The 22,304-nt window shown below is 46.5% G+C and overlaps 1 protein-coding gene across 4 annotated transcripts in view; it reads right to left on the bottom strand.

Moving 5' to 3' along the window:
* PPM1F (protein phosphatase, Mg2+/Mn2+ dependent 1F) overlaps positions 1 to 22,304 on the bottom strand; it is a 138,583-nt gene that overhangs the window by 82,093 nt on the left and 34,186 nt on the right. For all 4 annotated transcript variants that reach the window (XM_069215241.1, XM_069215243.1, XM_069215245.1 and 1 more), the window contains exons 4-5: positions 15,838 to 16,040; positions 13,068 to 13,256 (exon numbers count right to left, since the gene is read on the bottom strand). In XM_069215241.1, coding sequence (XP_069071342.1) covers positions 13,068 to 13,256; positions 15,838 to 16,040 — 392 coding nt within the window. The remainder of the gene's footprint in view (positions 1 to 13,067; positions 13,257 to 15,837; positions 16,041 to 22,304) is intronic.

The raw sequence follows: 22,304 nt of genomic DNA, 5'->3' as shown, positions 1-22,304 counted from the left end.
CTTCTTCACATCTGGATCTTCTGATAAATGTATGACCAGGTCGTGTTCTCAATCACCCGCCTCTGTACGTCCAGTGCTGGTTTGTACAAGGTGAAGGACTCCGATTGCCCTCTCCTATTGGTTTATCTAATACACTTCTGTTGTGATGCCTGCCTATAACTGCACTACATTCCCTTTTACCTGTGGCTGCAAAGTGTTTAGTTCACTGCATTTTCATGCTTTACTGATTTTTCAGTCGTGCATTGGCCATTTATTTGTGGATGTTTCAGCTGAACCCGTGTGTGGTATATCCATCACTAAGGTCACAGAAGCACTGATATTTCAGATGGTCTGCCATGGTTTTCTCGTTCGCCATTTTAGACCCTTTTGCAGCCTGTAAGGAAATGCCTCCTTGGCATGGTTGCCCCCTGACTTTTGGCCTTTGCTGATGCTATGTTTACAATTGAAAGTGTGCTGAGGCCTGCTAACCAGGCCCCAGCACCAGTGTTCTTTCCCTAACCTGTACTTTTGTATCCACAATTGGCAGACCCTGGCATCCAGATAAGTCCCTTGTAACTGGTACTTCTAGTACCAAGGGCCCTGATGCCAAGGAAGGTCTCTAAGGGCTGCAGCATGTCTTATGCCACCCTGGAGACCTCTCACTCAGCACAGACACACTGCTTACCAGCTTGTGTGTGCTAGTGAGGACAAAACGAGTAAGTCGACATGGCACTCCCCTCAGGGTGCCATGCCAGCCTCTCACTGCCTATGCAGTATAGGTAAGACACCCCTCTAGCAGGCCTTACAGCCCTAAGGCAGGGTGCACTATACCATAGGTGAGGGTACCAGTGCATGAGCATGGTACCCCTACAGTGTCTAAACAAAACCTTAGACATTGTAAGTGCAGGGTAGCCATAAGAGTATATGGTCTGGGAGTCTGTCCAACACGAACTCCACAGCACCATAATGGCTACACTGAAAACTGGGAAGTTTGGTATCAAACTTCTCAGCACAATAAATGCACACTGATGCCAGTGTACATTTTATTGTAAAATACACCACAGAGGGCACCTTAGAGGTGCCCCCTGAAACTTAACCGACTGTCTGTGTAGGCTGACTAGTTCCAGCAGCCTGCCACACCAGAGACATGTTGCTGGCCCCATGGGGAGAGTGCCTTTGTCACTCTGAGGCCAGTAACAAAGCCTGCACTGGGTGGAGATGCTAACACCTCCCCCAGGCAGGAGCTGTGACACCTGGCGGTGAGCCTCAAAGGCTCACCCCTTTGTCACAGCCCAGCAGGACACTCCAGCTAGTGGAGTTGCCCGCCCCCTCCGGCCAGGCCCCACTTTTGGCGGCAAGGCCGGAGAAAATAATGAGAAAAACAAGGAGGAGTCACTGGCCAGTCAGGACAGCCCCTAAGGTGTCCTGAGCTGAAGTGACTCTAACTTTTAGAAATCCTCCATCTTGCAGATGGAGGATTCCCCCAATAGGGTTAGGATTGTGACCCCCTCCCCTTGGGAGGAGGCACAAAGAGGGTGTACCCACCCTCAGGGCTAGTGGCCATTGGCTACTAACCCCCCAGACCTAAACACGCCCTTAAATTTAGTATTTAAGGGCTACCCTGAACCCTAGAAAATTAGATTCCTGCAACAACAAGAAGAAGGACTGCCCAGCTGAAAACCCCTGCAGCGGAAGACCAGAAGACGACAACTGCCTTGGCTCCAGAAACTCACCGGCCTGTCTCCTGCCTTCCAAAGATCCTGCTCCAGCGACGCCTTCCGAAGGGACCAGCGACCTCGACATCCTCTGAGGACTGCCCCTGCTTCGAAAAGACAAGAAACTCCCGAGGACAGCGGACCTGCTCCAAGAAAAGCTGCAACTTTGTTTCCAGCAACTTTAAAGATCCCTGCAAGCTCCCCGCAAGAAGCGTGAGACTTGCAACACTGCACCCGGCGACACCGACTCGGCTGGTGGCGATCCAACACCTCAGGAGGGACCCCAGGACTACTCTAAGACTGTGAGTACAAAAACCTGTCCCCCCTGAGCCCCCACAGTGCCGCCTGCAGAGGGAATCCCGAGGCTTCCCCTGACCGCGACTCTTTGAACCTAAAGTCCCGACGCCTGGGAGAGACCCTGCACCCGCAGCCCCCAGGACCTGAAGGACCGGACTTTCACTGGAGAAGTGACCCCCAGGAGTCCCTCTCCCTTGCCCAAGTGGAGGTTTCCCCGAGGAATCCCCCCCTTGCCTGCCTGCAGCGCTGAAGAGATCCCGAGATCTCTCATAGACTAACATTGCGAACCCGACGCCTGTTCCTACACTGCACCCGGCCGCCCCCGCGCTGCTGAGGGTGAAATTTCTGTGTGGACTTGTGTCCCCCCCGGTGCCCTACAAAACCCCCCTGGTCTGCCCTCCGAAGACGCGGGTACTTACCTGCAAACAGACCGGAACCGGGGCACCCCCTTCTCTCCATTCTAGCCTATGTGTTTTGGGCACCACTTTGAACTCTGCACCTGACTGGCCCTGAGCTGCTGGTGTGGTGACTTTGGGGTTGCTCTGAACCCCCAACGGTGGGCTACCTTGGACCAAGAACTGAACCCTGTAAGTGTCTTACTTACCTGGTAAAACTAACAAATACTTACCTCCCCTAGGAACTGTGAAAATTGCACTAAGTGTCCACTTTTAAAACAGCTATTTGTGAATAACTCGAAAAGCATACATGCAATTTTGATGATTTGAAGTTCCTAAAGTACTTACCTGCAATACCTTTCGAATGAGCTATTACATGTAGAATTTGAACCTGTGGTTCTTAAAATAAACTAAGAAAAGATATTTTTCTATATAAAAACCTATTGGCTGGATTTGTCTCTGAGTGTGTGTACCTCATTTATTGTCTATGTGTATGTACAACAAATGCTTAACACTACTCCTTGGATAAGCCTACTGCTCGACCACACTACCACAAAATAGAGCATTAGTATTATCTCTTTTTACCACTATTTTACCTCTAAGGGGAACCCTTGGACTCTGTGCATGCTATTCCTTACTTTGAAATAGCACATACAGAGCCAACTTCCTACACAGCCTGCTTATAACAATAACTAGATTTCTCCATTTCACTTCACACTGTAACTACTGCCTCCTTATCCACTCCAGAAGTGCACATGATGGGACTGATATACATGAAGAAATCACGCCCAGCAACTTCACCTCTGTGAGAGGCGACCCTGCTCCTGTAATCACACAATTCCCTTCTCTGTGGGTTCTGAGACTGCAACTCTGAAATATGTTTTTCATATTAAGTGTGAACCCCAATGCACGTGGTAGCTGAATGACTGATATTCTTCTGGCTTTGCTTGAGTTAGGGTATGACTGGACTGACAGTTCTGAAGTGTGCAGCCACTACTATTTGTGAACTCGCTTTGTTCAGACTTTAACAAATAGATAATCTGTGTCCCACCTTACCGTAAACCTTAGGACCTAGCGGTGATGCTGGCGCAAAGATATAAGAAGGTATGTATTTATAAAGTTGTTTCTTATTGAGCAGCCTTTGAGGAGAGGAATACTTTCCTGAAGGGTTGTTTTTTACTTATATCCAAATGTGATGATGAATTGTTTTGGTGTTAAGTCGTACTTTTGTACCAGGCAATAAACAGACCACACTCCTGCGTTTCCTTGTAGAATTGCAGCTGCTTTTTTGCAAACACTCTTGAAGATATTAGTACTTCATTTAGTTGATTGTTGCCTCTCTGTACTTTTGGTATTTTTGGCATGCAGTGCATCAGGCATGCCTTATGCAGTATGCCTATTTGATGATATTTAATACCAGCTTGTCTGGTGTCTCTTCACTTTGGAAGGCAATACAGAATTTTTCTCCCAACCTCTGTTACGTGGTCTGGGGTGTAATGATGGCCATCATGTCTCTTCACCTCCTATAGAGGGTTTAGACCGACTTTGTTAAGCTTTGCTTAAGCTCAGACAATTAATTACTGTGCATGTTAAATGTGTGCAAACATGACCTGGTTACCACTACCAAGCAGGCATTTCCCCTAAGGACAGTCACATAGAACATTCACAAAACACCAAGCTAAGGTACCCAAGGAGTACCTAAGGACAGACAACAAGATAAAGTTCACCGATTTGTATGTAAATGTAAAGTACACACCAATGCTCAAATTGGAGTACCTTTTCCAAATCTTCTAAGGCCCCAGTTCCTTAGTTTTCTCTTCCTTAAGGACACCAGAAGGGTGGGGGTGGGCCTCACCCTCACCCGCGGGCTCCACCCACCCACCCAACATGGCCACCAGATAGCACTGAGGCCCTGGAAAAGACTGTATAAATCAGACATGCCTACAGCAGAAAGCTCAATGGAAAATGATGCTCTCTGCCAAAGCAGGATATTTGAAGACAAACACTGGTATTACCTTAATATGCGGGGTGTAAGAGAACAACGGAGGTATTCAGATGTATAATGCACGTTTCACCATGCAGGTCTCTCCCCAGACTGCATTCAATTGAGGCAAGCGTCAGATGAACCAGGCAAAGCCAGGAGAGGTCACGTCCTCCTACAAACCATCCATTTAGCCAAGGCCACACGCAGAGGACAAGGGACATCATCCTGGGTTGGCTGAGAGGAGTGGAGCAGATAAGGACAGGCAGCGAAGGCAGGAAGGGTTATAGCAGCAAGCTTAGCCTTCTCACTCATGCAGACCATGGAAGAGCTCCCCAATGATGTCGGCAGAACTATCAAACAAAAGCAGCGCTCCGGTCCGGTCTCTGCTAATCAGCATCATGGACAAAGGTGGTGGGGCCTGGAGGCACTTGCATCAATGAGCCAGCTGAGAGCCTCATTTAGGTGATCCTACATTGGCATCATATTGCCAATCCCACCAGCTACACCCCGGTTTCACTACTTCTCTTTTTTTAAATTCTCCTTAAATTATTCATATTAATTCCTCCATCTCATCCCGCTAATTGAGGCTGTATATTGGGAGAAGAGCCTTCGAATTTGTGATCCTCCATTGAGTAGAAGCCACTCACTCCATCTTCTTACCCACTGCATGCAGTCTTTTGTTACCGCAGTTGAGTGGCGGTGCAGCAGTTGCTGTTTTGTGGGAGGGGTTTCTGGCCCTTACCATTACTGAGTCTGCTTCTGCATGAGAAGCTAGTACCTGGAGGCGGGGCTTTATCTGTTATTATAGAAAGGAGTTTTTTGCAGAGGCACAGATTCTAGTCTCTCGTCCTGCTTCCTGCAAGGAGGGGTCGTAAAGAGTTGGGTGCCGCCTATTCACATCTCTTGGTACTTCTGTGCTGGGCCCTCAACCTTGAGACTGTTCTGCTGGGCAGGTCATCACTACAGACAAAGGCCATGTCTGAAAGATGGCCTGGCCAGGACACACAAAGGGGAACTGAGCCAAACCTCGTTCCAAGGAGGTTTGTCTCCTCAAGGCACCTCTGCTGAAGAGCGCACCAGCGCCACTGCACGGAAGAATGATCACCTGCTGGTGTGTTGTCGCCAGCATTTACTGAGCCAAGCCATGAGCAGAGATCTATTCCCAGCTGCCCAAAAGAGGGCCACCAACAGAAGCATCGCCTCCTGCCACCACCTGTCAAACAACACACTGCATGGGCATTGATCCATGGGCATGGGTCTTGAAGTTCCCTGCTACAAAGTGAGGTCTTGCTGCACCAGAACTTACAAATTGGCCTGGCGTTGCTCCTACAAATCGTACGAGAGAATAAGAGGGCCCGGGGCAGAGAGACTGACTGCTAGGACCAGACGGGATGATGGGAGAAGGGGGAGGGTGAACAAGCTGCACCCATACGCAGTACTTGGATATCTGGACAGGGAAGGGCAGCCCAGAGAAAGGAGGGAACCCAAAAGGGGTAGTTGGATGGGAAGCAGAGCTACCTGGAAAAGGCCTCTGGAGGCACAAAAACTCACACCCGTAAACAGGGTATACTTGTATTGTTGTATGCGTAGTAGAATACTATGTCTTCTCTGTAAGGAAGTTCTTGCCTTCTACACAAAGAGAAGGACTGGGCTGGACACTGAGTGTTGTTGGTTGGGTGGTGTTGACAACTAAGCCTTAACACCTTAACACTAGGATCCCTGAGAAGCCTGTGACTGCCCGCCCTACTTACCACTGGGACTCAGGTGCAGAAAGGGTTGAACTAATTTAGAGGGACACTGCAGGCAGGTCCCAGGACAGCAGTGGTAAAAGACTCAACTGCTACGGCTGTGGCCAAGAAGCCCCTGCTTGCGCCATTGCCTCCTGAATGGGGTATGATAGACACAATTCAGGAACTTTTCCAGCCTCCTCGGAAGAAAACATTTTTATGACCTTGTGATATTCTGGGAGGAAGACCAGGGAAGATGCGATCTACTGTGGTTGGCCTGAATTAGGATTTTTAAAATAGGAAAAACAATAAAAACAATACAAAGTAAGAACAGTGCATAAATAAAATCTTTGCAACATGTACTATGCAAAAAGAAAACAGCAACATCTGTTTATACAGTGCAAAGTCTATGTGGTTTCCTCATTACCTTTGAGCTTCTGCGTAAAAATGGTAAAGTCGATTTACTAAATGTATGCATAATGATATCGACCTCAAAAGGGACATTCAGCCCTAGGTATTCTACTCATATTCCACCACTTTTTCCCCTACTTCAAAACAGCTCTTTAGTTGGAGGCCTCCACCATCACGGCCGACCCAAACTTGGGAAAGCACTTGGGCAAGTGCAAGATGCTTAATAAAGGGCCAATCACCAAACTTCAAACAACACTTTCCAACACATCGAACACATTCTAAAAGATGCCCATCTGCCCCTCTAAATGTTACACGGATCTTCCCAGCCACACCACTGGGAGCAGTATGGTAAGCCCAGAATAGAGTTCCAAATCTCTAACCCATTCCTTGGTGCCCAATGGACACATCCCACCAAAATGTGACTGATACGCTAAATGAAACCATTGGCCTGAGGATGATAGACAGAAATCCTACGATGAGTGATATCAGGTGGCCAGAGAAACTCAAGACATTTCTTTCTAAACAAGCTGAACTCATTTTATCCGAAACTCAGGTAACTTATCCAACTACATTCCAAATGGAAAATGTCACTTACCCAGTGTACATCTGTTCGTGGCATGAGACGCTGCAGAATTCACATGCTTTGCACATCTCGCCATCTAGTGTTGGGCTCGGAGTGTTACAAGTTGTTTTTCTTCGAAGAAGTCTTTCGAGTCACAAGATCGAGGGACTCCTCCCCTTTCAGCTCCATTGCGCATGGGCGTCGACTCCATCTTAGATTGTTTTCCCCTCAGAAGGTGAGGTAGGAGCTGTGTATTATAGTAATATTGCCCATGCAATGGAGTAAACATGTATGTACATAATGTAGTTTAAAGTGATATATTTACAAATTTACAAATGTTCAAGATCAACTTCGAAAGGGCTACAGGCTCCCGGGGAGGCGGCTGGGCGCATGTGAATCTGCAGCGTCTCATGCCACGAACAGATGTACACTGGGTAAGTGACATTTTCCGTTCGATGGCATGTGTAGCTGCAGATACACATGCTTTGCATAGACTAGTAAGCAGTTATCTCCCCAAAAGCGGTGGTTCAGCCTGTAGGAGTTGAAGTTGTTTGAAACAAAGTTCGTAGTACTGCTTGTCCTACTGTGGCTTGTTGTGCTGTTAACACATCCACGCAGTAGTGCTTGGTAAACGTATGAGGCGTAGACCATGTGGCTGCCTTACATATTTCAGTCATTGGAATGTTTCCTAGAAAGGCCATGGTAGCACCTTTCTTTCTAGTTGAGTGTGCCCTCGGTGTAATAGACAGTTCTCTTTTTGCTTTGAGATAACAGGTTTGAATGCATTTAACTATCTATCTAGCAATGCCTTGTTTGGAAATTGGATTTCCTGTATGAGGTTTTTGGAAAGCAACAAATAATTGTTTTGTTTTCTGAATTTGTTTTGTTCTGTCAATGTAGTACATTAACGCTCTTTTGATGTCTAATGTACGTAGTGCTCTCTCAGCTACAGAATCTGGCTGTGGGAAGAACACTGGTAGTTCTACTGTTTGATTCAAGTGGAACGGTGATACGACTTTTGGTAAAAATTTTGGATTGGTCCGTAGAACTACTTTATGCTTGTATATTTGAATAAATGGTTCTTGTATGGTAAATGCTTGGATTTCACTAACTCTTCTTAGAGATGTGATGGCAATTAGAAACGCAACTTTCCATGTTAAATATTGCATTTCACATGAGTGCATGGGCTCAAAAGGTGGCCCCATGAGTCGTGTTAAGACAATGTTGAGGTTCCATGGAGGAACTGGTGGTGTTCTTGGTGGTATAATTCTTTTTAGTCCTTCCATAAAGGCTTTTATGACTGGTATCCTAAACAGTGAAGTTGAGTGGGTAATTTGCAGGTAAGCTGAAATTGCGGTAAGATGTATCTTAATGGATGAAAAAGCTAGTTTTGACTTTCGCAAATGTAGCAAGTATCTTACGATGTCTTTAGCAGATGCGTGTAAGGGTTTTATTTGATTATTATGGCAATAATAAACAAACCTTTTCCACTTATTTGCATAGCAATGTCTAGTGGTTGGTTTTCTAGCTTGTTTTATGACTTCCATACATTCCTGTGTAAGGTCTAAGTGTCCGAACTCTAAGACTTCAGGAGCCAAATTGCTAGATTCAGCGATGCTGGATTGGGGTGTCTGATCTGTTGATTGTGTTGAGTTAACAGATCTGGTCTGTTTGGTAGTTTGATATGAGGAACTACTGAGAGGTCTAGTAGTGTTGTGTACCAAGGTTGTCTTGCCCAAGTTGGTGCTATGAGTATGAGTTTGAGTTTGTTTAGACTCAACTTGTTTACTAGATATGGAAGGAGTGGGAGAGGGGGAAAAGCTTATGCAAATATCCCTGACCAACTCATCCATAACGCATTGCCCAGAGACTGATCTTGTGGGTACCTGGATGCGAAGTTTCCGCATTTTCGTTTTCTTTTGATGCAAACAGGTCTATTTGTGGTGTTCCCCAATTTTGGAAGTAAGTGTGTAGTACTTGGGGGTGAATCTCCCATTCGTGGATCTGTTGGTGATCCCGAGAGAGATTGTCTGCTAACTGATTCTGAATCCCTGGAATGAACTGTGCTATTAGGCGAATGTGGTTGTGTATCGCCCAATGCCATATTTTCTGTGTCAGGAGACACAACTGTGTTGAGTGTGTTCCTCCCTGTTTGTTTAGGTAATACATTGTTGTCATGTTGTCTGTTTTGACAAGAATGTGTTTGTGGCTTATTATTGGTTGAAATGCTTTTAACGCTAGAAATACTGCCAATAGTTCTAAGTGATTTATGTGAAACTGTTTTTGCCGAGAGTCCCATCGTCCCTGAATGCTGTGTTGATTGAGGTGTGCTCCCCACCCTATCATGGAGGCATCTGTAGTTATTACGTATTGAGGCACTGGGTCTTGAAAAGGCCGCCCTTGGTTTAAATTTATATTGTTCCACCATTGAAGCAAGGTGTATGTTTGGCGGTCTATCAACACTAGATCTAGAAGTTGACCCTGTCCCTGTGACCATTGTGATGCTAGGCACTGTTGTAAGGGCCGCATGTGTAATCTTGCGTTTGGGACAATGGCTATGCATGAGGACATCATGCCTAGGAGTTTCATTACCATTTTGACTTGTATTCTTTGGTTTGGATACATGACCTGTATTAAATTGTGAAATGCTTGTACTCCTTGTGGACTTCCAGTGGCAATCGCTTTTGCTGTGTCGATTGTTGCCCCCAAGTATTGCTGTGTCTGACACGGCTGAAGGTGTGACTTTGTGTAGTTGATTGAGAAACCTAGTTTGTGTAGGGTTTCTATGACGTACTTTGTGTGTTGTAAACACCGTTCTAGTGTGTTGGTTTTGATTAACCAATCGTCTAGGTACAGGAACACCTGTATTTGCTGCCTTCTGATATGCGCAGCTACTACTGCCAGGCATTTTGTAAAAACTCTTGGCGCAGTTGTTATTCCGAATGGCAACACCTTGAATTGGTAATGTACCCCTTGGAATACAAATCTTAGGTACTTTCTGTGTGAAGGATGTATTGGTATATGGAAATATGCATCCTTTAGGTCTAGTGTTGTCATGTAGTCTTGTTGTTTGAGCAGTGGGATTACGTCTTGTAATGTCACCATGTGAAAGTGATCTGATTTGATGTAGGTATTTAATGTTCTGAGATCTAATATAGGTCTCAGTGTTTTGTCCTTTTTGGGTATGAGAAAGTACAGAGAGTAAACTCCTGTTCCTTTCTGTTGAACTGGTACTAATTCTATTGCTCCTTTTTGTAGCAATGCTTGGACCTCTAGTGCTAGAAGATCCATGTGTTGTTTTGACATATTGTGAGTTTTCGGTGGAACGTTTGGAGGGAATCTGAGAAATTCTATGCAATAACCATGCTGGATAATTGCCAGTACCCAAGTGTCTGTTGTTATCTCCTCCCAAAGTTTGTAAACATTGCTTAGTCTCCCCCCCCCACAGGTGTTATGTGTTGGGGATTTGTGACTTGGAAGTTACTGTTTGTTTTGAGGAGTTTTAGGGCTTTGGAACTTCCCTCTATTCTTTTGGAATTGTCCCCCTCTATATTGCCCCCGAAAACTTCCCCGCTGATATTGGCTTTGATAAGTGGGCCTTGTTTGTGAGGTTGTGGGTTCTGTTGCTTGTCCTCGAAACACCCCTCTAAACTGTGTTTTGCAAAATGTGCCTCTGCTCTGTGGGGAGTAGAGTACGCCCATGGCCTTGGCCGTATCAGTGTCTTTTTAAAGTTTTTCTATAGCAGTGTCCACCTCCGGCCCAAACAACTGCTGTCCATTAAAAGGCATATTCAGCACGGCTTGTTGTATTTCCGGCTTGAATCCTGACGTACGCAACCACGCGTGTCTCCTTATTGTTACTGCAGTATTTACTGTCCTTGCAGCTGTATCTGCTGCATCCATTGCTGACCGTATCTGATTATTTGAGATACTTTGTCCTTCCTCCACCACTTGTTGTGCCCTTTTCTGGAACTCTTTGGGTAAGTGTTCTATCAAATGCTGCATTTCGTCCCAATGAGCCCTATCATATCTTGCCAGAAGTGCTTGTGAGTTGGCAATGCGCCATTGGTTTGCTGCTTGTGCTGCAACCCTTTTCCCAGCAGCGTCAAATTTGCGACTCTCCTTGTCTGGAGGTGGTGCGTCTCCCGAGGTGTGAGAGTTTGCTTTCTTGCGAGCTGCCCCTACTACCACAGAGTCTGGTGTTAATTGCTGCGTGATATACACAGGGTCTGCAGGCGGTGGCTTGTACTTTTTCTCCACCCTTGGAGTTATGGCCCTGCCCTTCACAGGCTCCTGAAACACCTGTTTGGAGTGTTTTAGCATTCCAGGGAGCATAGGTAAGCTCTGGTATTGGCTATGAGTGGAGGATAGTGTATTAAACAAAAAGTCATCTTCAATTGGTTCTGCATGCAAGGTGACATTATGAAATGCCGCTGCCCTTGAGACCACCTGCGTGTAGGATGTACTGTCCTCAGGTGGGGACGGTCTCGCTGGGTAACAGTCTGGGCTGTTATCCGATACTGGCGCATCATAAAGGTCCCATGCGTCGGGATCGTCCTGGCTCATTGCAGTATGCGTTGGGGATTGCATCTGCGGTGGAGTGACTACTGGTGATGTCTGCATTGATGGTGGTGGAGATGGTGGCGGAGTTGTTTGTCTTGCCACCTTCGCCTGTGGCTGCTTGTCCTTTTCTTGAAAGGCAAGTCTCCTTTTCATTTTAATTGGGGGAAGAGTGCTTATCTTCCTTGTGTCCTTTTGAATGTGGAGCCTCCTTTGAGTGTAATCTGGCTCCATTGATTCTAATTCTTGTCCGAACTTATGTCCTTGCATTTGGGAGGACAATCCCTGTTCCTCTGTGTAGGAACCTGATTTCGGTTCCGAGGCTGGATGTTTCGGAATGGAAACCTTTTCGGTAGCCTTTTTCGGCTCCGACGACACTTTCTTTATTTTCGGCGTCGTGGTCTCTCGGTGCCGACCCATTTCGGTGCCGCTGTCTCGGTGCCGAACTTGCTCGGAGCTGCTGTCTCGGGCTCGAGATTGCTGTGTGCCGGTATCTCGACCGGAGTCGGATGACTTCGACACAAGTGTGTCCTTTTTCGGTGCCAATGATTGGTCACCTATTTTACAGGTTAAGCCATGGCCTGCTGGCGGTGGCGTCCCCTGTGCTTTTGTGGTCTTCTTGTGAGTTTTATGTTTTGACGTCTTACTCACGGTTTTAGGCGTTTCATCGGGATCGAGCTCGTCCGAGTCCGACTCCTGGATGGAGAAGGTTTCCTCTTCCTCCTCCAAATGCCTTTGTCCTGTCGGCGCCGACGCCATTTGCAGTCTTCTCGCTCTTCGGTCTCTTAATGTCTTCCTCGACCGAAACGCTCGACAGGCTTCACAAGTATCTTCTTTGTGTTCTGGAAACAAACACAAGTTACAGACCAGGTGCTGATCTGTATACGGATACTTGTTGTGACATTTTGGGCAGAAGCGGAATGGGGTCCGTTCCATCAGCCTTGAAGAGACACGTGGCCGGGCCTACCAGGCCCCAACGGGGGATCGAAAAAACCCCGAAGGGCCACCGGAGCTCTTCAAAAGTCGGTGTCGATCTGTAATAACTAACCCGAAACCAAACAATACCGTCGAATTTACCGAGATTCTAACTAACTTTCCGAACCGAAACACAGAGCGAAAAGGAACACGTCCGAACCCGATGGCGGAAAAAAACAATCTAAGATGGAGTCGACGCCCGTGCGCAATGGAGCCGAAAGGGGAGGAGTCCCTTAATCTCATGACTCGAAAGACTTCTTCGAAGAAAAACAACTTGTAACAAACCGAGCCCAACACTAGATGGCGGGATGTGCAGAGCATGTATACCTGCAGCTACACATGCCATCGAACATAATGTTATGAGCATGTACATGGTTAACACAGCATAACAAATAAGACCCACAGGGAAGTCTTGTGATGTCCTATTCATCTTTCGTGCCTGATAGAGTTACGGTCTCTCACCTCTCTCTTAGCTTTCTGAAGGAACATGACATCAGTGCATTGAAAGGATTCCTGCAGTGCTTTTCCTGGGCTCTTGGGAAAGTCCACATGGTGCGCAAGGTTCACATGAAGGTGAGTCGCTGTATAGTTTGCTGCATCCACACCGCCGTGGCCATCAAAAACAGCAAAGTAAGCACGATCCTCCCCATCCTGAGGAAAGATTGGGCACAATTTTTAGAGAAAACAAAATAATGTTTTGAAACAAGTTCTGCGTGCATTGCCAGCATATACATTGAATCTCTCTGTTTGCCCTCAGTCAGCATCATGAACATTCAGCACTCAAGAATTCCTCTTTCTCTCACAAAACAATATTGTACCAGTACAATTGTGGAGACATTATTGCAGTTTAGGTGGCCCACCCAATGATCACACATCGGGGGCACAACCTTTGAACTTACTTCCAACTTAGCTATGTCATTGGTTGCTTGCAAAGAAAAACAGCATCAATGGCCATACACTTGCTCGGTTTAGGGAAACACTTCGCTTTCACATCCTCCAAAGTCCTCATGTGCACTATTAACAGAGGTGCTTATCAGTGCCTGTGGAGTAAACATTCAACTATATTACTAGTCTTCAGGGAACTGTGCTGTTGGCCATTGCTACTGGAAGAAAATCTACTGTCCCACAGCAAAGCAGTGTGTTTTGCTTTTATCAGCTCTTACGCTGAATTACGTGGTCTGCTGTGGTCAGTCGAAAGAGTTAAAAGCCATCAGCACTGTCAGTCATTTAGTGAAACCACTAGCACTTTATATCGCAGAGGCAATGCCATCAGTACTGCATGTAGCAACTGGCAATGTCATCTGAACTATAGATCTCACTGGGTAAAGTCATTGAGCCTGTATGTTGCACCTATGAATGTCCACTCAATATGATGTCTCCCAAGAGAATATTTTTTAACCCCACCATATTCTGTTGCAGAGACATTTCAGTGATGTTATTTTGGCAACTAGGCCTGCTGCTTGTGCCCTTTGGCCTATTAACATTTTTTTTATTTCATTTTATTATTTTAGAATTAACCACATTTGTGGTGATGTTTTATTTTCTTTATCTTGTTGTCCTTTCGCCTAGCAAAGCGTTACATTTCTTGGCACAACATTCCTTCACTCTCTGCTTTCTTAAAGGCTGCAGCGAGATAGGATTGTCGGCACAAGGGGTACACTGTGTCTCTAACATTCACAGAAAGACATGTATTTCTACAGGGGGCACTTTCTCAGAACATCAGCTATTTTATTATAAAAACATTTCCCTGTCCCATGCACGTTAGAGGGAGGTTCCAGTCAGATGACTACAACTGCATGCTGTCTGACTTTGTTACACCTGCTTGCTGAGACCACCGGTTCCCTGGCCTACATGGGGATGGTGTCTCTATAGATAGCAGGCTTCTCCACTACTGTCGTATTCAGCTTTAGGGGATGATGTCTTTGCAGAGAGGAATCCTGAAGGGTGGATTAGAGCTTATCCTGCTGTGCTGTAACATAGGTTAGGTAGTAATTATATATATCGTGCATTGCAACAGTACGGTGGGACTTTTCCTGTGTTTCACTTTCCTTGACATCATTTTGCTTCTAGTATGTTTCGTCATTCTAATTATTGCATTTCATGTTATTTTATCTAAGACACAGTTGATTCAATAAATCTTACTGAACCATTTCCTGCCTCTGTTTGTCTTTGCATGTGTGAGACTAATGTAATTGAGAGAAAAATATGAGATCTGATCCACCAAGATTTCCCTGAAAAGTCATAATGTCATGCGCCTGGTTGCCACAAATTGTCCCTACTCTTGGACACAGATGAGGTGCTGCTAGCTGGTTGGAAACGGATTAAGCCGACAGTTTTCACATAGTGTGTGATTGGACTCAGTGCCTCACAATTCAGGTGCTGCTGTCGCCCAAATCCATAAGCCTCATTCGTACAATGAGAGCCAATGCGACAATATCTGGGCACAAAGGATAGGTAACCGCAGTCACCATCAATAAATGAATGGCTATAAAACATTCCTCTGAATTATTGATACAAACATACCCACAATGGACAGCAGATGCACCTACTTGTATCAATATAAAAGATGACGAACACCATATCAATTGGATACATATTTTTTTCAGCAAAACAAATTTAGACGGAGAACAGGATCTAGGAAAGACTTTTCCCCAAACCCCATAAATAGTGCTGAACATCAGATGTTAAAATAATCAAAGACAACCACAAAAACCCTGAGAAACAATACACAGCATTGTAATAAGACACTAAGATGATTAGATCGCGGTGGTTCTGCAAGGAGCATAAACATGTTTTGAGAGTCATCAATTTCATGTTTAGCGCCATAAAGGGAAAATAATTTGTAGATGTCTGTCTATTATCAGAAATATATACATCACAGCTGTGTGTTGCTCCTGAAAATTTCATCAACTTTGTATGCTACACCTAATCTACGGACGTACAGGGGGCTGCGTACCAAGAGCATGAAAGAAGCTGCTATAGTCTGCAATGTCCTTGCACAGGTGAACACTATCCAACAGTTAAACACTGAAATCTTATAACTCTACAATGCAAATCAACGCCCACTTCCAATAACAAAAATGTTCTCTCCCTTTCTCCGCAATTCAGGATAAATGTATAAGGGTCCTGCTGGCAATAAAAAAGCCTCTAGTGGCCACTCTCACAGCTGCTTCTCACCCATACACTTCTGGTGCCCGACGGAAAGGGAGCCCGTGCCACCAGAGGAGCTTACTTTGATTCCGAAGAGCTGGTTGAATTCCGGGATGGCCACATGTCTGTCCTCCATCTTCCTCCGGGTGTTTCGGATGGCATGGACAGAGACGAGCAGGTGTGGTTGCTCTGGCATCAGGATTGGACGCGGCTGTTCTCGCCACCGGTGGGACACCTGACGGAGTTCATTGAGGAAAAAGCGCTGCAAGGATTCTGCATCCAGCACTGTTGGCAAAAGGAGACAGAGAACAAGAGTCGACGGGGCTTGTCAAATCATGTACAGTCAGCCCCCCGCCAGTGGTAGGTTTCGTTACTGGACTGGGCAGCACAGAACATCCAGGCACCTTCACCAAGAGTCAGAAAACTGCCGTATATTAACACACCCACTCTATTTCCCCTGGTACTAGGTGCTGGACCCCGATACTCATAGGAATCTCCCATCAATTGGTCTTTCAGTGAGGGCATTATAGATGGTACCATCTAACGTCCTCCCTCCCATGGTAGACAGGTTTACACTACCAGGGGTGCGGTACCAGCTAACACCCTCCCTCCTATTGTAGTCAGGTTTACAGTACCAGGGGTGCGGTACCATCTAACGTCCTCCCCTCCCCTGGTAGACAGGTTTACACTACCAGGGGTGCTGTACCATCTAACGTCATCCCTCCCATGGTAGACAATTTTACACTACCAGGGGTGCGGTACCATCTAACGTTATCCCTCCCATGGTAGACAGTTTTACACTACCAGGGGTGCGGTACCATCTAACGTCCTCCCTACCTTAGTAGAAGGGTTTACACTACCAGGGGTGCGGTACCATCTAACATCCTCCCTCCCATTGTAGTCAGGTTTACACTACCAGGGGTGCGGTACCATCTAACATCCTCCCTCCATTGTAGACAGGTTTACACTACCAGGGGTTGGGTACCATCTAACGTCCTCCCTCCCATGGTAGACAGGTTTACACTACCAGGGGTGCGGTACCATCTAACATCCTCCCTCCATTGTAGACAGGTTTACACTACCAGGGGTTGGGTACCATGTAACGTCCTCCTCTCCCCTGATAGACAGGTTTACACTACCAGGGGATGCGGTACATCCAACGTCCTCCCTCCCATTGTAGTCAGGTTTACACTACCAGGGGTGCGGTACCATCTAACATCCTCCCTCCCATGGTAGTAAGATTTACACTACCAGGGAAGCGGTACCATTTAACGTCCTCCCTCCCACAGTAGACAGGTTTACACTACCAGCGGTGCGGTACCATCTAACGTCCTCCCCCCCACGGTAGACGGGTTTACACTACCAGGGGTGCGGTACCATCTAACGTCCTCCCTCCCACGGTAGACGGGTTTACACTTCCAGGGGTGCGGTACCATGTAACATCCTCCCTCCCATGGTAGTAAGTTTTACACTACCAGGGAAGCGGTACCTTCTAACGTCCACCCTGCCATGTTAGTATGGTTTTCACAACCAGGGGAGCGGTACCATCTAACGTCCACCCTGCCATGTTAGTATGGTTTACACTACCAGGGGTGCGGTACCATCTAACGTCCTCCCCTCCCCTGATAGATTTACACTACCAGGGGTGCGGTACATCTAACGTCATCCCTCCCATGGTAGTAAGATTTACACTACCAGGGGTGCGGTACCATTTAACGTCCTCCCTCCCACAGTAGACGGGTTTACACTACCAGGGGTGCGGTACCATCTAACGTCCACCCTGCCATGTTAGTATGGTTTACACTACCAGGGGAGCGGTACCATCTAATGTCCTCCCTCTCACGGTAGACGGGTTTACACTACCAGGGTTTGCGGTACCATCTAACGTCCACCCTGCCATGTTAGTATGGTTTACACTACCAGGGGTGCGGTACCATCTAATGTCCTCCCTCCCACGGTAGGCAGGTTTACACTACCAGGAGTGCGGTACCATCTAACGTCCTCCCTTCCATGGTAGACAGGTTTACACTACCAGGAGTGCGGTACCATCTAACGTCCACCCTGCCATGTTAGTATGGTTTACACTACCAGGGGTGCGGTACCATCTAACGTCCTCCCTTCCATGGTAGACAGGTTTACACTACCAGGGGTGCGGTACCATCTAACGTCCTCCCTCCCATGGTAGTAAGATTTACACTACCAGGGGTGCGGTACCATTTAACGTCCTCCCTCCCACGGTAGACAGGTTTACACTACCAGGGGAGCGGTACCATCTAACGTCCACCCTGCCATGTTAGTATGGTTTACACTACCAGGGGTGCGGTACCATCTAACGTCCACCCTGCCATGTTAGTATGGTTTACACTACCAGGGGTGCGGTACCATCTAACGTCCTCCCTTCCATGGTAGACAGGTTTACACTACCAGGGGTGCGGTACCATCTAACGTCCTCCCTCCCATGGTAGTAAGATTTACACTACCAGGGGTGCGGTACCATTTAACGTCCTCCCTCCCACGGTAGACAGGTTTACACTACCAGGGGTGCGGTACCATCTAACGTCCACCCTGCCATGTTAGTATGGTTTACACAACCAGGGGAGCGGTACCATCTAACGTCCTCCCTCCCATGGTAGTAAGATTTACACTACCAGGAGTGCGGTACCATCGAACGTCCTCCCTCCCACGGTAGACAGGTTTACACTACCAGGGGTGCGGTACCATGTAACGTCCTCCCTCCCACGGTAGACGGGTTTACACTTCCAGGGGTGCGGTACCATGTAACATCCTCCCTCCCATGGTAGTAAGTTTTACACTACCAGGGAAGCGGTACCTTCTAACGTCCACCCTGCCATGTTAGTATGGTTTACACTACCAGGGGTGCGGTACCATCTAACGTCCTCCCTCCCATGGTAGTAAGATTTACACTACCAGGAGTGCGGTACCATCGAACGTCCTCCCTCCCACGGTAGACAGGTTTACACTACCAGGGGTGCGGTACCATTTAACGTCCTCCCTCCCACGGTAGACGGGTTTACACTTCCAGGGGTGCGGTACCATGTAACATCCTCCCTCCCATGGTAGTAAGTTTTACACTACCAGGGAAGCGGTACCTTCTAACGTCCACCCTGCCATGTTAGTATGGTTTACACTACCAGGGGTGCGGTACCATCTAACGTCCACCCTACCATGTTAGTATGGTTTACACTACCAGGGGTGCGGTACCATCTAACGTCCACCCTGCCATGTTAGTATGGTTTACACTACCAGGGGTGCGGTACCATCGAACGTCCTCCCTCTTATGATAGCCAGCTTTACACTAGATTCACCAGATGCTTGAATGTCTTGGAGGTAGATAAACAATTTTAAAAAACGGTGCGGGGAGGTGAAGCAGTAATGAATCATACGGGACAGTTACCACAAGGAAGGCACATTTATTAACAGAAGGACACGCGCACGCACTTCGGGATTTCATGTCTAAGACTTGTAAACGTGTGGGATGTTTAGGGTTATTTTAGAGATGCGTGTATAGTGCCTCACGCACCGCACTGCTGTTTCTGGGCACTTCCTGGTTTAGCAGGCCTGGCATCGTTACTGGAAAGGTGCGATTTTGCACCCTGTGGGAGTCAGCATGATTTCCCATGCACTGGAGGCTCCTGCGCGTTCCAAAGAAAAGAGCCTTGAAACATGGAAAAACAGCCTCGAAACCTCGGCGCGCTGAGTCCCTTGTAGAGAGGATTGAAGTGAAGAGTTTGCACTTCTTCGCCTGCTGCTTGCTTATCTTGCATTTTTATTCCAACACATGTGCGGAAGATTTTTTTCGACTAATGTTCTGGGGGTGCGGTTAGCCTGAAGCCACTAACTACCTTAAAACCCAGAGTCAAATGTCCTCTTTTTTGGGTCTGGCCCAGGTGAGCTGCAGAGAAAAGCGGTAGTTCTCTTTTCTATTAATGATAACCCCAGAGGAAACCCATCGTGAAGCTACAATGTTTTTAAACGCCAGCAGAGGGCACCAAACACCACCTTCTTGTGTTTTCGGACTTTTGCAGGTTTTAGGGTTCATGCGAGTCTGCTTCCTTCAACCACTGTCAGTGACATCTTAAATCAGCCACCGGGGTAGTTTACTCTCACGGGTTTTCTATCCTATTGGACCCACACTGGAACGTATATGGGGCTAATTTCAATCTGAAATTCGACAACATGCAGCCTGGTAGCATTGGGTAGAGAGCGCCCAGAAGCAACTGAAAAATGGAAGGCAAAGAAAAATGTGGCTTTATTTTCCGTGAAATACATTTTTGTGACCCTTGGCCGTGCTTGCTCCGTAGTGGATCTGCACACTTTGCCGACCGCTTATACGACGCACTGGCAAAGTCAATAGGCCTTGCCTATGGGCGATGCGTTATTGGTTTTGCCGGTCGGACAGAAGTGGTGAACCGGAGGGTAGGTTCGGGGGGAGAGAGGAGAGTCCCGGTTTCATGGTATTTATGTTTTTAACATTTCCGTCTGTATATATCCATATCTACTTTTTGGTCATCATATTAGTATTTTTCCATATTTATTCTGTGTTTTACCAATAAGTGGAGTAAAAAAAATGGTACATTTAACTGATAAACATGAACTCGTACTTTGAAGTATTTCGCGTTTCAGCTAATTCAGCAGCCAAACAAGGCAAAAAAAAATACACCCATAGGTAAATATTAGCAATTTACTACAAATATATTTTAACATACGCCTGTATTTAAAAGAATCTTAATGTGTCTATCTGCTCATATGTTGTATTGGAATTCACAACAGACAGAATGGACAGTCCCTCTATAGAATAAACATTTTTCAGTATTTTTCCTCTTTTTAAAATAAATACAGACAGGAAACGCATTGTTTTGTCTGCATTTACCTGTAAAAATCAGTAAAAATGGAAAACTGGGAGCCTTAGGTGTAACAGAAGTAGAGGCAGAAAAAGAGAGAGCCAAGTGTTACACTACAGAAAGGATTTGGGTAGTGCGGTTGCAGAGTGCGACAGCGCTGGCGGGCAGGCGCTTTCGCAGACTTGTCAAAACGCTGCCGGAAAAGGCGAGGGTTGAAGACCTGTCAGGGTCGTACATACCGCCAAGGCAGATGCAAAATCAGATGATGATGTAATCCATAAGCGAAGCAAACCCCTGTTCCTTGAGAATTCAGAATCTCTTTATTAAATTACTGTGAATGGGCACGAACAAGGAGCGGAGATAAAAAAATAAATAAAAAAAAACACGTAGAAGACAAGAATTGCCCCATAATCAGAACTGGACCACGAAACACAAAAGAGAGAACACAGTGCACGCACGGTGTCATTCATACGTCCACATCTGGCCCCAGACATGCTTCCCTGGATAAGCAAGCACCAATGCCAATACGAAGGATGTGACGCTAAAGGCTGAAATGCTGACTTCGGAACTGGCGAATAAGGTTGAGTGCCCTTGTCGCCTCAACATCGTGCGATTCTGGGCAAATCATCGATCACGGCGGGAGCGGCGGACGGGCACTAAGTAAGTTAAATCAATCTGTACTTGGTCCATGCTCCACACAATGACATGGATGCAGAAAATGACACTGAACATGCTGCCGATTTAGGAGGCAGCAAAGAAGATAATGATAACAACGAATGGATAAGTAATGGGTGGCCTAAAAGCCTCTTTTTATAGGTTTTTTTTTTTTTTGATACAGCAGCTCATTGCCAAGCGACAGCGCATGAGCTGCCTGCAGGCTCAACCTAAAAATGGTGGTCATGCAAGACTGATATAGTATGTAATCTATTAGAGTTTACCATTCCAAGACAGCTCTTAATAATATCAGTCAGTGAATGGCCTGGCAGCACTGGGGTGCAAGCACCGAAGAAGGAGGGAAAAAACCCAAATATATATGCTACAAAAAATAAACCTCTTTTCCGTAGCATCAATTTTCAGATGCTATTGCCTACTCTTAATATGAAACAGGTTGACCACGTGTGCATGCATGATCCTCACACCATACCAACATTTGTAAATTATCTAGGCCGTAACCATGCCACAACTTGGCCTCGATGAAGCCTATTTGGGAGAAGATGTTGCTGGGATCATTAAGTGCAGTGCCACAAGTTCAGTTTTGTTCAGCTAAGGGCATTTTTGGAGACAGCTGTACCCATTTGACGTGGGTGAATTGCAAAACGTAGGGCCTCAGCGTAGACGGATTAAGTCCCTATCATTGGTATATGCAACAACGAACATATCTACAAGACAGAGCTTCTTATACACTGGGAATGCATAGCAGACGTACTTCATCAAAGATGACGCCAACACATACAGAAGGCTTAAAGACAGTTTTGGTGATTGCAGAGTCCAGCTGCATAGTCCTTAAAGAAAAAATAATATATAAAAAGGGGTGTATACCGGAAAGTGGCAATAAGTTGCAGGAGCAACAGATGGAGAAGCGAGCAGCCCCGAGTCCTCACAGATTGAGGAAAAAAAAATGTTTTTTTAATTGTAAGGGTACGTGGAGACTGGTTGGAACGTGAGTGGTCCTGCAGCTGCTGGGCCC

Source organism: Pleurodeles waltl, chromosome 11 (assembly GCF_031143425.1).
Source record: "Pleurodeles waltl isolate 20211129_DDA chromosome 11, aPleWal1.hap1.20221129, whole genome shotgun sequence".
In the NCBI taxonomy this organism is placed as follows: Eukaryota; Metazoa; Chordata; class Amphibia; order Caudata; family Salamandridae; genus Pleurodeles; species Pleurodeles waltl.
This window is presented reverse-complemented; position numbering and strand designations above follow the sequence as displayed.